The sequence below is a fragment of the Fundulus heteroclitus genome, chromosome 8 (genome assembly GCF_011125445.2).
Source record: "Fundulus heteroclitus isolate FHET01 chromosome 8, MU-UCD_Fhet_4.1, whole genome shotgun sequence".
Lineage (NCBI taxonomy): Eukaryota > Metazoa > Chordata > Actinopteri > Cyprinodontiformes > Fundulidae > Fundulus > Fundulus heteroclitus.
This window is the reverse complement of record NC_046368.1, coordinates 22,000,769-22,018,264: the sequence shown is the minus strand read 5'-3', so window position 1 is coordinate 22,018,264 and position 17,496 is coordinate 22,000,769. Positions and strand designations below refer to the sequence as shown.

The 17,496-nt window shown below is 40.6% G+C and overlaps 1 protein-coding gene across 1 annotated transcript in view; it reads right to left on the bottom strand.

Moving 5' to 3' along the window:
• lamc3 (laminin, gamma 3) overlaps window positions 1-12,391 on the bottom strand; it is a 218,938-nt gene extending 206,547 nt beyond the window's left edge. Inside the window, exon 1 of the mRNA XM_036140365.1 lies at window positions 11,808-12,391. Within this exon, the coding sequence (XP_035996258.1) occupies window positions 11,808-12,195 (388 nt within the window). The 5' untranslated portion in view covers window positions 12,196-12,391. The remainder of the gene's footprint in view (window positions 1-11,807) is intronic.
• Between the last annotated feature and the right edge of the window lie 5,105 nt (window positions 12,392-17,496).

Below are 17,496 nucleotides of genomic sequence, written 5' to 3'. Positions count from 1 at the left end.
AAAATGTTTTTTTTTAAGTATACTACTAAGAAGGAATGGTTGAATGATATTCTTTCTTGCTGGAACTAGATTAAAATCAATCTAGTACCAAATCTTTTACTAAATTACCAATAATTTTTTTTGGTTTAGTTTAGTTTTCTTTTCCTCCATCAGAATAAAGGCTTAAATCTTTATTTCTAATTTTAAAGAAAAATAGAAACAATGCTTGCTTTTGATGGCAGGTTGCCCCTTAGTCTTTCTTGCTATAGAAAACTTGGATAACAACCTCAAAGTCATGTCAGGGGATTCTTAAAGAGTAAAACATCCAGAAATAAGAGGATTAACTAGGCAGACACAAACTGAAATCGTATTGAGACCAGGCAGCGGGGTAACCTGCGGAAACTCTCTTAACAGGCTTCTTTGGAGCACTCCTGGGTGTTTTCATCATTAGATACTAAGCCGCACCCCGCTCTGCACACTGATAGAGGGACGCCATCCACTGGTGCAGCCGTAATGACATCTGTTGCTTTACTCTGCCAAGTCAAAACTTGGCACACTTGGGTCTTGTCTTTCCAGAAACCTTTAATGGTATCTTTTGACTTGGAGCCCTAAGATCATTTAGCTTTCATTTATTCCCTGCATGAGTTTAGCTCTGCTGAGGCAAAAAAAAAAGAAAGAAAAAAAAAAAATCAACCATAAAAGATGCAGAAAATGAAATCTGTGCTTGATCTCCTGTGATGACAAGCTGAGTACTTGTAGAGGATATTTGCATGTTTCTGTGGTTAATATTTAGTCTTTCTTGGTTCATGTTCGTGATCCAGCCCCTTTGGTGTAGCCATTCGTTCATATGAGAACACGGCGTGGTTAGTTTATATTCAAGTTACTTACATCAATCCATACCCCCCTAAACCCCCAACCCCATCCTCAGGGTTTAATGCTGAAAAGAATGTTACCACGTTTTGCTATTAAAAATATTGACTGCACAGATAAGCGGGTATAGGAAATGAATGATTGGATGGAACATGTTGGGCTGAAGTTAATTTTTTGATTCTTAAAACAAATATTGCCTGCAAACACATTCACTCTTAGGTCAGACTAATAGACCAATGCAGCATCCTAAATCAAAGACGATGAACAAATTGGAATAAAAACGTACAGATTTGCAACATAATCTTGGGGAAAATTTATATTTTTTTACTGTGTTCATAAAACGCCTGCCTCTCTATGGAAGTGTTTAAAACATAAAGACATCCACTGTGATAGACATAAGACATTTCAGGCTAAACAGGACAGATAATTTAATTTATTAAATAAATATTGATAAGGGTAGCCTTATAAGAAGGAAACTGTAGTTACCATTCTATTGCGGATGATGTGATGCTGATTTCAGGAATGTTTTAATGTTCAGCACTAACCCTAACCCTGCACAGAAGTATGAAAGAAAAAGGTGACCCAAAATAACAGCATAAATATGTGCATAAATATGTGCCATCCCAGATTAAGTTGGAGCTTTCACATTTTGACACTGCATATAAAGACTAAGGGTTAATAAGCTGCATAATTAGCCCCTTTGACCCGTTTGACCCGTTCTGAGTCATCAACATCAAACACGCAGCTGCACTAGTCTGGCCAGACTCAGACTAAACTCATCCTAAGTAGTGTACACTATCTGAAATCTGTTTATCACACAAGCTGAAAGTTTAGTGTTCCCAAACAAGTGGATGGATGGGTTCGTCCAATGCAAATTAAGACAAAATAAAAAGTTTCATTTGCAGACCATCTTTTTTACACATGTGTGCCATTGCTCTAACTGTGAAAGCGCCATGCCCACTGTGGCAGACGGTTATCATTGCTTTAAATCAGAGACAGGATGTTGCTTTCCTTTGACGTTGCAAAATGAGAACCAGCTGTAGACATTCATATGCTCAGATCGAATGTGTGTTTGTGTGGGTCTCTTTCTCAACAAGTCTTTGTGGGAAAAACCTGACCCCAATTCCTTACCAACAAAGCAGACTCCCCCCCCCCCCCCCCCCACTCCTTCTTCCTCATTATGTTTTGTTTACTCCCCTGAAGCTGCCCTAATCCCCCCCCCACTCTTTTTTCTCTCCCTCGCTCTCTCTGTGCCTTCACAGACCACTCTGACCTGTCTGCTGCGTGTGTCCCTGCATCCTGCTGCTGTGTTTATCATCCCAACATTTGCCTGTATTCCCCTCACAGAGACCTTATTTTGTTTGGACAGGCGAAGGAAAACAGTAATGCCGATGGCACCCCCCACCAGCAGCCCAGATGGACTACAAAAGGATGCCACACACTCAGAATTCAGAGATATTCAGTTACGCGACGTCATGCGTTCTGGCGAACGAATCAGAGTCCATTTAAGACGGAGACATTAAAGGCGGTGAGTTTAGTTGAGCACATGCTCGGTAGGAGCAAAAGGTTAATTTAGTCTATAGGAGACAGACATGTGGGTGTCTCGGTTGTTTGAAGAATAACAAACTCTCCAGACAAGGAGGATTCTGTTGTAGCATCCTGCTTTCAGACCACATGACGCAGGCGGTCCTCTGTGGAGGAGTGCTGACATTTTCAGATTTTATACCCACGTTGTTGCTTTGAAGCACAGCTTCGGTTGTTCATCCTGCGGCGGGTACAGTAGGACATCTGACATAAGGAAAGCGTTCATATTTTGAACAGACGTGACCTTTCCTGACCAACATACAGAGAGTGTGGTCATGTGCAATCAAGGCTTTGCTCAATACTTATCATGGTTTTGAAAATAAATGGCATACAAATTGATCTTGGAATCCCACCTGTAACTTAATCTTCCTACACCACAGATTTTCCTGCAATGTTTCCACCGCATGACATCGTGTTGCTTCCAATCATCCAAGGTTGTTGCATTGCTCAAGCTGTCATTGGAAAACGGAAGGAGTACGACACAGAACCACAAATTTGTCAGGCCATGACCATCCACCTAAACTGGCAGGCCTGGTAAGGAGAGCATTAATCAAAGAAGCAGGCAAGGGGGCCATGGTAACTGCAGAAGCTGGGGAGGTCTATGGCTCTGTTGGCTGTAAAACTATTTGTCACAACCTTGAAAAATCTGTCTTGAGAGTAGTGGGGAGGTTTAAGGAGGTTTATCAAGAAAAAATCCGTAAACATGCATTTGGACGTAAAACGGATGATATCAAAGCATATTCATTTATGATAATGATAACATTTTGATACTGAGAATGTGTTTAAAGACTTGGAAATCGATGTTCATGGATGCTCTCCATTCAATTTGACTGAGCTTGAGCAAGTTTGCAAAGACGAAAAGATGAACATGCAAGTCTCTAGATTTTAAAAGCTGGTTTATATTTCTGAAGACTTGCAGCTTTAAGATTAGTGAATGGTAGTTATAATGTTAATTACAAAGCATTGGCTCAGTAGTGATCATATATCATATATATTTTTTCACCTTACATGTTTGCAATACATTATGTTGAAATAATAAATACATCAAGGTCTGTGGTTATAACCTGGGAACATTACAAAAATTGTAACAAAAAAATAAATTTTTCCTCTCATTGCTCAATTTCCCATTTTGTGCTCACATGGGTCTTCAGACTAATGCGTGTACAGCTCCAAAAAATAGAATATTTCAAAAGAGTAAAAACATACAAGTGTCACTCCTTTCAGAAAGTGAAACTAATATATTGTATAAATTCAATACAAATAGGGTGAACTATTTGAAGCTTTACTATCTTGTAATTTTGACCATATTATGGTCACTGACCTCTAGGGGCTCTTTTAATGAGAGAGTTATTTTTCTCCTCCATTTCAGGTCTGCCTAAAGCCTGGTTCACATGGCGGATTCTCTCAACTCAATTTTGAATTGGCTACACATCACATTCAACAGGCTGTGTGCTCGTTTGTCCTCAGGAGACACCACACACTATAGGATTTCAGGCCAAGACAATCCAACATGTTAAAATATCCCTGATTTGAGTTTGGAGAGGTCCAGATGTTCTTCCAAGCGAACCAGTTCACTCTTAACACACCACCCACGACAGGAATATCTCTTAAGATTATCTTAAGAAACACCCCGATAGTCAGGGCATGTTGGACAGGGTAGGATTGGGGCAAAAATAGGGCCAATTATCCTGCCGTGAGAACCGGCCTTAAGATCCCCTTTTGCCCGAGCCTTGATCTACAGTTATCTTGTTTGAAAACAGTGTAATGGTGTAACTCTGTGCTGCCAGGTATGTTTTCTGTGAATTGATGTGTAAATCTAAAAAGCAAGTGTTTGTATACTGTGGAAGCTGGCAGGGCTTCTCTGCCATTTTTGTTCAAGTCATTTTGTTTTCCATGTGTAGAGAGCTAACCTTTTTCGTTTTAGTTAGAAGCAGTGTCTTGTATGTTGCTTTTGCCCAGGAGACCCTGAAGCTTAAAGCTTCCCTGTGTTCATTTTGATTTTCTGATTCCAGTTGGTTTACCTTTCATTGTAAATATAGATTTCATCTACTTGGATAACAGTTCTATTTTTGTGTTACACCCTGTGCCACCCTGTTGAGGGGGTATAACAGATGATTACAGATAATGAAAACCCAAAATTCAGTGTCAGATGTTGGTTGTGAAAAAGTACAAATTTGGAATTTCACGGTTTCACACCCTAACCAGCTGATTAAGTCAAAACACCTGCAAAGGTTTCCTGAGCCTTTAAACGTTCTCTCACTCTGGGTCAGTAGGTGACACACTCATTGGAAAGACTGCTGACATAACAGATGTCCAGAAGACAGTCATCAGCACCCTCTACAAGGAAGGGTGGCCACAAAAGGTCATTGCTAAAAGCTGGTAGTGGACAGAGTGCTGTATCCAATCATATTAATCAGGGATGGATGGCTTTCTTTGGCTCAGGACTGCTCTCGGAATGGGATACCTTGGTCTTCGGCTCGGTCTTATAAACTTTCGCCTCGAAAGACTAGATCAAAGCCAGTTCAAGACGCCATGGTTTTTGTAAAATATATGAAAACGTTATTATCATCGATCTTCACCAGCAGATGCACATATTAATCCCTTGACGGACATCTATCCTGAGCGTCTTGTTTCTGGATCAGACCTGGACTGTTGACCACAAGTATTGCCTGGCCCACCGGGTTGTCTGCTCATCCTGTCTCGGACCTCCTGTGTATGACCCCAACCTGTCTTCTCCGAATCTGGTCAATTTTCAGCCATTCTGCCTGCCACCTTCTGCTGTGAGCAGCTGGCCCTCTGGCTTACTTGTAGAGAGGCTTCCTGTCTGCACCAGGGTCTTATAAATAAACCTTATAATGCACAACACTATGTCAGGCTTGACTGTCGGGGTTGCTGCCTGCTTCTGCATTACCGTCTTTTTTTTAAACATGTTTTATTAAACACAAACAAACTATTTTAGAGCATTGGGACAGCTAGGGTAGAGCTACGGGTTTTTACAATATGAAATCCGATCTGAAGGAAGAGACATAATCAGCCCAAGAGTGTGAGCAATCTTTAAACTTTTCATATTTAAATATCAAAACACAGGTTATTTACTCAATCACAAATGTATCATGAATTACATTAATCCACTCTTCAGCTTAAGGGACTTCGGTCGCTAATCGTTTCCTTCTAAAAGCTTTTTTCCTCAATGACAGGATAATATTAAACGTAGATTTATTTTTCCACCCATGAACTGTCAGGTTCTCTTCCCCGAATACAGCTCTTCAAAGCAAACATCTTTTTCGGTAACCTGGGAAGTCGTATAGCACTCTACGTTCTGCACATTATCAATCTGAGACTGCTTCCATGGAAGAGAGAACATACCAAGCTCAGTAAGCTTAGAAGAACTTATTGAGCTGATTGGGCATAGCGACATCTAGTGCCCGCCAAACAAAGGTTGGTATCAAATGAAAATGTAAGCAGCACGTGTCATGAGAAACCACAACAAGGTAAGTTAGTCAAGGCACTTCTTGCTATTCTTATTTCAAAAAAGAAACTGTGGATTTTTACAAAACCAATGTGTTAGCAGCAGCTACGCATGCGTCCTCCTGCGCTGCCATCTTTATTCTGTTTTGGCTCGGCAGCGCTTGTTTTCATTGCAGCTGTATGTCCCGCCCTAAACCACAATACTGCAACGTGATTGGCCCGTACTGCTCTTGGTTCGTGTCCGAAGAATTAAGATGAAAGCAGGACCAGATGGATTCTCGTTTGTTTGCGAGCACACAAATACAGCAAAGTTACTTTTTTGGTCCTTATAGTTTTTTATTGTTTATGTGAGATTTCTAAAGCTCTCATATGAGTCTCTTTTGATAACCTTCCAATTTAAACAGTACATGTCTATTGGGATTAAGATTGTGGGTCAAGGGTCATAAAAACATAAGATTCAATTGAGTTAAATTATTCATGAGATTTTAATGAATATGTATACCCATAAACTAAACTAAACCAAAGTACAATGGTTTAAGTACATAGGTACAACATGTTTTTTTTATTATTAGTACAACATGGAAGTGGAAAAAAACTAAATGGCAACATGTGGCTTGGAAAAGGGACAAATTTATCCAAAGCCTTTACATTTTTTTTCTATTAGTATTAAGGTCAGGTGCAATAGCCAGCTTTGTGTATTTCTTCTCAGTACATCTTTCTTATGTTTTGACACAATATGTGTCCTAGTAATGCTTTTGGGCCCGTATATCCCTTTATTCACTGACCATGTGGCTATATGAGGATAATTTAGGAGACGGGGGGTGGGGAGCAGAAGTGTTCACAGGGCATATTATCCTGGCAGCCTTCATGATTAAGATCAATAGAAGTCTTCATGGATAAGTGTTTTCCCTCGTGGTAATGGTTGGTAGTGGAGTAGTGGTGCGGCTTCAGCGGTCTGGGGAGTGGCTGCCCTATGCGGAGGGACTTCACTCAGGGTCTTTGCTATTGTGGTGTGGACAGGTCCAGTTGGGAACCTGGTCTCCCTTAGGGGATTCACCTCAGTGCTCATTCGTTCTTCCTTAACATACAGAATGCAACACCACACAACATTAGGGTCTTGGGGTGTGGAATGATGGACCTTGCTGGCATGGGGGGATTACCTGGTGAGCTGGCCAGGTTCTGCTGCAGCAAAGCATCTCCAAACTATGACATTTCCGGCTCTATGCTTCACATTTGAACTGCATTTTTTCCCTCAAATGCTGTATTTAGTTTTGAACAAGCAAGTTCTCTATTCTGATATCCAAATCATTTATTTTTAGACTAATTTTTTCAAAAGAAATGTTGATGCACACATCCACATCTTTGTATACATTCTTTCTGGCAAATGTCATATTTTTCGTGGAGAACAAAAGCTTCCTCCATTTCTGTGTGCAGTTTGTTTTTGATTGTGCATAAGTGCACTTTTAGTAGAAACAAGAACCTGCTGTAGGTCCCATGATGTGCGTTTAGGGTTTTTGGAGACTTCTTGTGCCATGTGACAGTCTGCTTTCGATCTGAACTTCCTTTCATGACCTGTTTTGTTGGCACTTGTGGTAAATCTGCTATATTACATATATACCATTTTGCATACACTGGAATGGCTGATTTCACATTCGGTTTAGATAATTTTTGATACCTTTACCAGACATTTAGGCTGGAATGAGTCAGAAATCCCTCAACCTTACAATTGCCTAAAGTCAGGAGCACACCAAACTAAATGTCTGAGGCTTCTCATTATGTGCATCTGACAGGATCGGATGTCTCTGTGAGGTTTTATCCATTTTAAGAGGCAATAATTGCTGAAATGTCCAATTTTTTTGCCTAACAAGACATTGCATTTTGTTATCATGCATAAGAAAACTTAAAAGGTCTTTACTTTGTAGCCTGTATTGTTTATTTATACAACTCATATTTTTCCCTATTAGTAAAGTTTCACATTAAATAAGATAGAGGTGTATTTTGTTTTCATTAAAACTATATTGGTTGCTTGCCTTTCTATGAACACTACACCAAGACATAGATTTTCAGATAACATACCCATTTGAACTCCATAAAACTGTTCACACTAATGAATTAGGGTTAGTACGGCAGAGGTCTTCTAGAGACAGCAGGAAAGAACACATATTCGTTCCCCATAACTGCTCTACAACCGTCTATCATTCCCAGTGGCATTTCTGGTTAGCTGTCTTGGTTAATTTGACACAAGCATGTTATCCAGGCAGCAGCCTGCCAATAGCAGAAATGCCAATTCTGACCTCTATTTATTCTTCAGCCAATGGAAGGCCAAGGTGTAGGAATGTTTGCTCTGTTTGTCTTTCTGTGAGTCTGCTTATTTGTTTGACTGTCCATCAACAAGATCCACCCACCACTGCCAAGCTCAGCTTCATGAACTGGAGAGGAGGCCCAGGTGGATCTAATAAAAAACAAGCTTGTAGAATGAATTCAAACCAATTGGTAAAAGCACAAAAAACAAAACCAAAAAAAAATAAAAAAAACCTTGTGCTCTTCATGTGGACTTCACTTTGGGGATATGGTTGCAATTTAGAGAGAAATTCCAGGAAGGACAAACCTTTTTATTAAAGGCCTTTAATGATTTGAACAGATTTCTAAAAAGTGGTAATTAAATTTTGGGAAGGTCAACATAGAGCAATATTTTTTTGGTTTTGTCCCACACTTCCACATATTATCTCCTGCTGCAGTCACACAAACTCTGCTCAGCATTAAAATGGGAGCGGGAAATGGAATAGCAGAAAGAGGTTTCTATTAATGTTTTGTATCATAAACTTCTATAGCTAGGTTAAAGTTACAATGTTGGCCTGCTTCTTATTTCAGCAGCCTTCCCAAGCATGGCAATGTGATTAGAATATTATTGGCTTAAGCTTGGTTCACAAAAAATAGATAAAAATTGCTTGGAATGCAAATATACATAATGCACAAAAAGGTACATAATATCAATGACAGGATTAATGTAGCAAAAAAGTGGTTCACAGTTACATACCTGCTCTGAACTGTGAAGGCAGTAAGCTAAGACAAAACTGCATTTAGTTACTTGATCGTAAAGTCTCGGTAAACTATGGCACAGCGGTCCACTGGCTTCTCTCTATATTGTTTGGAGCCATCAGATATGCTGCTGTCTTCCCACATACAAAACATTGCTTGGTTATTTGTTTTAACCTAAATTCTGGGTTTTTACTATTGGAACAGAAGGTGGGTAGTCTTAACAAAAGAGTATGTCAAAAAATGTGACCCACATTTTTTGGTTAGAGAATAGACTATAAGGCAACCTCATCATTGTACAAAGACCATCATTTTGAGCTACACTGCAACCTGATCAGACCTTACTAAACTACTTTCACAGGAGGCAATAAGAAATGGGAAGATTGTAAAATTATTCTGTTTAATAATGTTGAAAGAAATGGCCGGTGTTATGGGCTTTACTTCACACTAGAGAATGAATTTATTTCACTTAAGTGGATATTGGCCTTTCACTTGCTAAATGCTAGCCATGTTCGGCATTAACAGGCAATGTGTTATATAGTGAGTATGGATTCAGATATTCAAATTTTTTTGCTCTTTCAATAAAAAACTTTTACATTATGAGGTTAATTAAATTTTTAATTAAACTCTTAACTACAGAGTTAAAGTCAGAAATCCAAAATTTTAGCCCAAATTCTACTTGTTTAGTAATCCAGGTTATGGCTTATTATTTCTAATTCTCTCTTTAGTACTCTTAACATTACATATTGGTCAGTTTGACCCCTTTTTCTGTGTAGGCACTTGATCTGGTGGTGGTGGTGGGGAGTGGGTGTGGTCAAACCCATTTTCCAACCATGCTGTGTGAAAGTGTTGATACTCCTTAAACTTTTTAACATTCTGTCCCTTTACAGCCACAAACCTCAGTTTAAAAATTTGAAATTTCATATGACAGACCAACACAAATCATAAGATTATGAATTAAAAATGAAAGGAGTCATAGTAAAAACTGAACTGAAAAAGTGTAGCATGCATTTGTATTCAGCCCCTGTTTTAATTAAAGCTTTTTTTTGTGTATGTCTGTATCAGATTTACACTTCTAGATACAAAAGACTTTGGTCATTCTTATTTAAAAATATATTAACTTGATTTAGGTTTGGATTTAGACTTGGCCATTCTAACACATGAAAATGCTTTGACCTGAATTATTTAACTGAAGCACTGACTGTAGTGTTCGCTTCCTGTGGCTTTGTTTGAACAATTACTCTCTTCTTTCCATTCTTCAAAAATGGCAGAATTTTGCAGTGCCCAAATATTATCTGCCCTTTCAATAGATTCTCACACTTGTTCTGTGAAGCCCTCCAGCTTTGAGCTACCATCAGTTTAGGTGGATGACCAATACCCTGTGATGTTCAAAGGTTTTACACCGCTCCATATCTTTATCTTTGGCCTGTCTCGTGTGTCCCTTGGTCTTCACGATTCAGTTTTTTTCACTAATGTTCTGTAACAAACCTCTAAGTCCTTCACAGAACAGCTGTGTTTATACTGAGATTAAGCTGCAAACAGGTGGACTATATTTACCAGTTAGGTGACTTCTAATAGGTATTGGTCACAGAGGTTTTTATTTAGTTATGTGAGAGAAATTTAAATGAAACATTATACTTTTCAGATTTATATTTTTAAGAATTTTGGAAAGTCACCCCTAATTTTCCACACACTTTTCAATCATCTGCACTCTGTGTTGATCAATAACTGCAAACCCCAACTCATAAAACATTGTGAAATAGCAAAATGTGAAAAAAGTTCAAGCGATTTGAATACTTTTTTATGGCACTGTAAAGTAAGTTGAATCATTACACATTTGATCCAAATTGAGTTGTTTTTAACCAAACTGGTTTTATAGAGTGGAATGGAGACTTGCCTAAAAGTGATAGAAAATGGTGCATATATTGAAATGATGGCAACTTACTTTGGATGTTGTGAAAAAAGAAAAAAAAAAACTTTGGCAGAGAGGAGTTGATGAAGTTTCTTTCCCTCGCCCGTTAAACTTAGACATTTTTTATGTATTTTATGGAAGGGGGAGCTAATGTTTCTCCCTTTCCTATCAACAAGACCTGACTTCTGTATCCAAATCCACTTCGGAATAGCTTCAGTGGTAACTATTTTTTTTTTTAAGAAATATTCTAATGCAAAGGATTTGAGTAGCTAGTTATAACAGCAGCATAATGGATTGTGGTATTTTGGGAAAAGGCAAATCCTACTGGAGACATGTTTAAGGCTTTACATTTGATAATATTTGTCCCCAAAGATCTAATCATCTCCTTTGGACTGACACCATTGTTCAGTTTGACATGTGGTCTGAATGAAAAGGCCAGACCCCAGGGGTATCACACTGTTCGTCCTTTTTATTATCTCTGCTGCAACTGCGCGTCCTTCTTCATCTGCCATGAATTCTACAGAATACTGTTTTGTTAAAAGGCATTTCAAGTCTAATCCATGTCTGTACCAAAGGTTGTTTTATGGAGATGCATCTAGACTTAATCATGCAAATCGCGTGTTGTTCAGAACATCTGTTTTAAATTGACAACGTCCCTCCCTTCCCCCCGCGGGATTGCAGTACCCAAAATAATGCCTCAAGTTACTTGCAAAGAAAGGAAAAGTGAAAAGTTAATGGCATGTGAAGTTTAGATGTTATGCAATTTTTTTTTTAGTCTATATTATCTTCCCTGGAACAAAAGAAATGTAATATGTCAAACACTTTTAATGATTAAAGCCATTGCGTACTATAGGCATTCCCATTCTCCTGAATCCAACCACAAACTTCACAAGCTGAGGAAAGCATGACATAAGGAATTAGGTGTCAAGCTGAAAGCCATTTGTGCTGTTGCTCTTACCGAGTTGGAGGGTAATGTTGACAGAATTGGGATACTGGATGCCGTAGTACATGGACTGACTTTGCCACCATGTGGGCTCCTCATTCCTGTTAAAGTCTGTCAGGAGGCTGGCATTGTGGTTCAGCTCAGGGTCTGATGCGTCACAGTAGTGACACGAGCGCGTTGAGCCGGTCTGCATGCAGTAGTCCTCCGGCGTGGAACCACACACGTTTGATACCAAAACAGTGCGATTGAAGGCAATGTTCTCAAACTTTGGCATGCAACGGCTGGGGACCCCATTCTCATCATAGCAGGTGTCCATTGCGGCCCAAACCAGACAGTGGAGGTACAGATAATGAGAAAGGACAAGAGGCAGGGTGGTAGAACTCAAAGCAAAGGATCCAACCATGTCTATGATTGTTTTAAAACTTTCGCTCTCATACACTTCAGTTTTGAAATTTAAAACGCATAAAGATCCAAGTTTCTTGTAAAAAATGCAATCCAAGATAAGAGAATAAGTCCAGTCAAAAGTCCTCTTTGTCTACTTCGTCTGCTCCGTATCTGCCGGGTCTCCAACATATGTTCTCTTTCTGCGGAGTTGCAGGATGTTTAGTCAAGGACCCCTCACTTCAGGAGTAAGCTGGAGACAGAGGAGGGACAGGGGTGGGGGCAAAAGAAGTCCCAAATACCTTCAACTTTAAAACTTCTCCATCTGCTGGGTAAGATAAAAACTACACTGTCAGAAGATTCAGCTGGACCCAACATGTTTAAATCTTACAGAAGTGAGACTCTGTCACCTCTGGGCTTTGAAGTATTGCATGACATAGCACCGCTGCTTAACTCTTATAGGGACATTTACCCTGTAAGTGTTGAAAAAAAATACTTGACACTTTGCCCTGCAGCACGACAGACTGGTAAAATGCTGAAGTGGAACAAAAGCAAGGTGGAGGCTCTTGGGAATATTTCACCAGGCACAGATCATCACTTTTACCTAGGAAAACAGATGTGGAAATGTATAGCAGAGTTTTGTTTAGCTAGATCTACTGAAGCACCAACCTGAAACAAAATGCATATATTACATGTGTTAAATCCATTATATGCACACCATTGTTCTTTTTCCCCTTTTCTCACCACAAACGTCAACATATTTTTGTGAATTTTATTTGATAGACTACGTGTGGAAATCTGAATTATTTAATAGGTTTTATATTTACCATCCGATACTTCATTAATGCAGTTTTCCTCCAGGATTGTCTTGTATTTCGCTCTTACCATGTTCCCATCAACTCTGACTAACTCCCCAGTTCCTGCTGAAGAAAACGATCAACAACAGAACTTTCTCTCTGGCCTATGTGGCAGGTCTCTTGGGCCTCTGGGTTTATTTTATTATTTTATATTCTTCAACAAAATTCTGAGGGCATTAAATCACAGCTGGATTTATGCTGAGATTAAATTATGCACAGGTGGACTTTAATTAGGTAACTTTTAAAGGGAATGGTTGCATTGTATTTTACTTTGACCAGTCAGAGTTAAGGAGATTTAAAGTACTGAATACAAATGCATGCCACACTTTTCAGATTTTTATATGTCAAAAAAAAAAAAAAAAAAAGGTCCTGAGAACAGTTACTGTTCCGAGTAGGATTCAAGATAACCTGTCTCTCAGAGTCAGTTAGAAACATTTGTGAATCTTGGTGTAGTAGAAGGAGGACATCCACCGGCAAAACATGTGCCTTCCTGTTGTAAGTGGGCTGTGGTGTCCCTGTGAATGTGCTGTTCTGTGATGATACACAGCGTCTGATACTGCTCTGATCTTGAGTCTGGAAATTATTAAACTTTTTACCTTTCATAAAGAAAATTCAGAACTTGAGGCTTGGCCACACCTGCATGCTTTGATGCAGCAAAAAGCGTTTAATACCTTTGGTATTCGATGCATTGAGACTATACAGAGTTATTTTCAAGTCTGTAAGTCGAAAGCTTACAGGAGTTCACTCAGATACGTGTCTAAAAGAGACAAAATGGCTTTGATTCAAGATGGCCGACTTCCTGTGGGGTTTGGACCATGGTTTTTATTTAGGCGACTAATACCAAAACTCTGGATCTGGCCACACCTCTTAGACATTAAATCCCCCAATTTCCTAACAGAAATTTGTTTTCTTTTTGAGGGTTCTCTCTGTGTTCCAAATGTCAAATGTCTACATTATACTGGTTGAACCAACTTCAGGGTGCACTGTACAGCTGTTCAGTCACTCCCCTTACTAAAACACTGTATGAATGTTTTAACGCTACATTTAGAAAAGAGATAAGAATATTGAAACAAATTAATAATTATCTTAAATGCCAAACAATTGATAGTTTTTACAGAACCTGTAGGAAACCATCATGGAAGTTTGAAGCTGGAACAATATTTTTTAGAGGACCAGATGAAGATTTACTCAACTTGACTTCCCAGTTAGACTATCAAGAATGGGAACTCTCCAAATCTAGTGCATGCTAAATCAAGTGGCCATTAAAGCTGTAACTGTGCTCCAGAAGAGAATTGGTGACTAGAACAGCTGAATGAAGCCAGTACAAAATCCAAGTAACATATACAGATGATCAAAGACATCCATAACCTGTGTAACAGAATTACTGGATAGAAATTGCATGCAGTGGAAGCTACCTATACTCACATCCGACAGTAAAGCGCTAAATCCCAGGAGCATTGAAAGGCTACTGTTTTGAGTATCGTACCAGATGATGTGCTCCACTCCATGAGCCAACCCTGTATGAATACCCAGCTGCAATCATGGCATGAACTGAATGTATTCTGGCAGGCAGAGAGATAATTCAAGGTGATGCTGTGGGCAGATTTTGCAAAAAACAATTAACAGAATTAATTACAGCAGGACTTGGCATTGTACATAATATTAAATTACAGTTTTACAGACCTTCAACTCCCATGAACAACAGCAGCATCATAGCTGGAAGTAGTAATGTTGGTTATGAATCACAACTAATGAAGCAATATCCTAAAATGGTTTACACATGCCATAATATACATAGCCAGAGATGGCTTTGGCTTTAGATGACAGCAGAGCGTAGGGGAGACAACCCCCCCCCCCAAAAAAAAAAGGGAATCTTTCACTTTCACACTTAACAGATTGTCTGTGACTTAGCTGCATGTCCAGCAAACAGTACCCCAACACAGTCATGTGATTAACTAACGACACTCAAAGGGTATCTGATTCACATCTTATGATGTGGTACTAAATCAAAGGATTATGTTAGTGTACTTGCATCTGTTTATCTCCTTAGTTTTTCAAAAGTTTGCATCCTGTATTACTATCAGTCTCACTTTATTGTTTCCACTTAGGGAAATTTTACTTACACCAGGATGTGTCTATCTATGTGCTTACTCCTGCAATCAGTGTACAAGATATACAACGGGGGAGAAAGAACACAGCCCTGAGGAGAACCAGGAGAAGAAAACACCTCATATGACATAGAACCATTTACCCTGACACCCTGTGATCTCTCAACAAGTCTAAGACCCATCCAAAAATACTAGGGCACAAGATAAAGTCAGTCATAATTTATGAGATAAAATGTGAGGCTGAATTGTATTAAAAGCAGAGGAAAAGTGTACAAACAGTAAATGACTGTAATTACCAAGGCCATCAGTGTGCTTAAAAATTAAATTAAGAAGCATTAAAGTGGCATCAAAAACCCCTCTGTCACATCTATAAGCAAATTGTAAAGGATCTAATTTGTCCTCGACTGATTCAATCAACTTCCTCTTCGTTACTTTTTCAAAAGCTTTCATAACTAAAGATGTGAGAGCCCGTCCGTCCGTCCGTTGTCTTCCGCTTATCCGGGGTCGGGTCGCATCCTGACCAGATGCCCGAGCCACCTCAACTGGCTCCTCTCGACGTGGAGGAGCAGCGGCTCTACTCTGAGTCCTCCCCGGATGACTGAGCTCCTCACCCTATCTCTAAGGGAGAGCCCAGACACACTACGGAGAAAACTCATTTCAGCCGCTTGTATCCGGGATCTCGTTCTTTCGGTCACGACCCAAAGCTCGTGACCATAGATGAGGGTAGGAACGTAGATCGACCGGTAAATCGAGAGCTTCGCCTTTTGGCTCAGCTCTCTCTTCACCACAACGGATCGGTACAGCGCCCGCTTCACAGCAGACGCTGCACCAATCCGCCTGTCGATCTCCCGCTCCATCTTCCCCCCATTCGTGAACAAGACCCCAAGATACTTGAACTCCTCCACTAGGGGCAGGACATCCTCCCCAACCCGGAGAAGGCACTCTACCCTTTTCCGGTTCAAGACCATGGTCTCGGATTTGGAGGCACTGATTTTCATCCCGGCCGCTTCGCACTCGGCTGCGAACCGCTCCAGTGAGAGCTGTAGATCACGCCCTGATGAAGCCAATAGGACCACGTCATCCGCGAATAGCAGAGACACAATCCTAAGGCCACCAAAGCGGATCCCCTCAACACCTTGGCTGCGCCTAGAAATTCTGTCCATAAAAGTTATGAACAGAATCGGTGACAAAGGGCAGCCTTGGCGGAGTCCAACTCTCACCGGAAACGAGTCCGACTTACTGCCGGCAATGCGGACCAGACTCTGACACCGGTCGTACAGAGACCTGACAGCCCTTATTAAAGGGTCCGGTACTCCATACTCCCGGAGTACCCCCCACAGGATCCCCCGGGGGACACGGTCGAATGCCTTCTCCAGATCCACAAAGCACATGTAGACTGGTTGGGCAAACTCCCATGCCCCCTCAAGAATCCTGCTGAGGGTGTAGAGCTGGTCCAGTGTTCCACGGCCAGGACGAAAACCACACTGCTCTTCCTGAATCCGAGATTCGACTATCCGACGGACCCTCCTTTCCAGAACCCCTGAATAGACCTTACCAGGGAGGCTTAAGAGTGTGATTCCTCTGTAGTTGGAACACACCCTCCGGTCCCCCTTTTTAAATAGGGGGACCACCACCCCAGTCTGCCAATCCAGGGGAACTGCCCCCGATGTCCACGCAATGTTGCAGAGCCGCGTTAACCAACACAGCCCCACAACATCCAGAGCCTTAAGGTACTCAGGGCGAATCTCATCCACCCCCGGAGCCTTGCCACCGAGGAGCTTTTTAACAACCTCGGCAACCTCAGCACCAGAGATGGGAGAACCCGACCCAGAGTCCTCAGGCTCTGCTTCCTCAATGGAAGACGTGTTGGTGGGATTAAGGAGGTCTTCGAAGTATTCCGCCCACCGACGCACGACGTCCCGAGTCGAGGTCAGCAGCACACCACCCCCACTGTAAACAGTGTTGGTGCTGCACTGCTTCCCCCTCCTGAGACGCCGGATGGTGGACCAGAATCGCTTCGAAACAGTCCCTTAGGGGACTTGGTTAGGTAACCTTTATTTATCCAGGTATTTCTCATTGAGATTAAAAATCTCTTTTTCAAGATCGACCTGGCCAGGAATGGCAGCAGCACACAATTAATATTACTAATTCCTTGGTACAGGAACAAATGTGGATTTTTTTTCCACAATGCTGGAACCCTTTGCTGCACTAATGACTGGTTAAAAATATAATGAAAAACAAATGAAAGTTAGTCAGCACCGTGCCTAAGAAGACGTCCTGAAATACTATCTTGGTGATTTTAGTCATACTATGCACTTCCTCAACATCCTGAACATTAAACATAAAATCCGAAGAAGG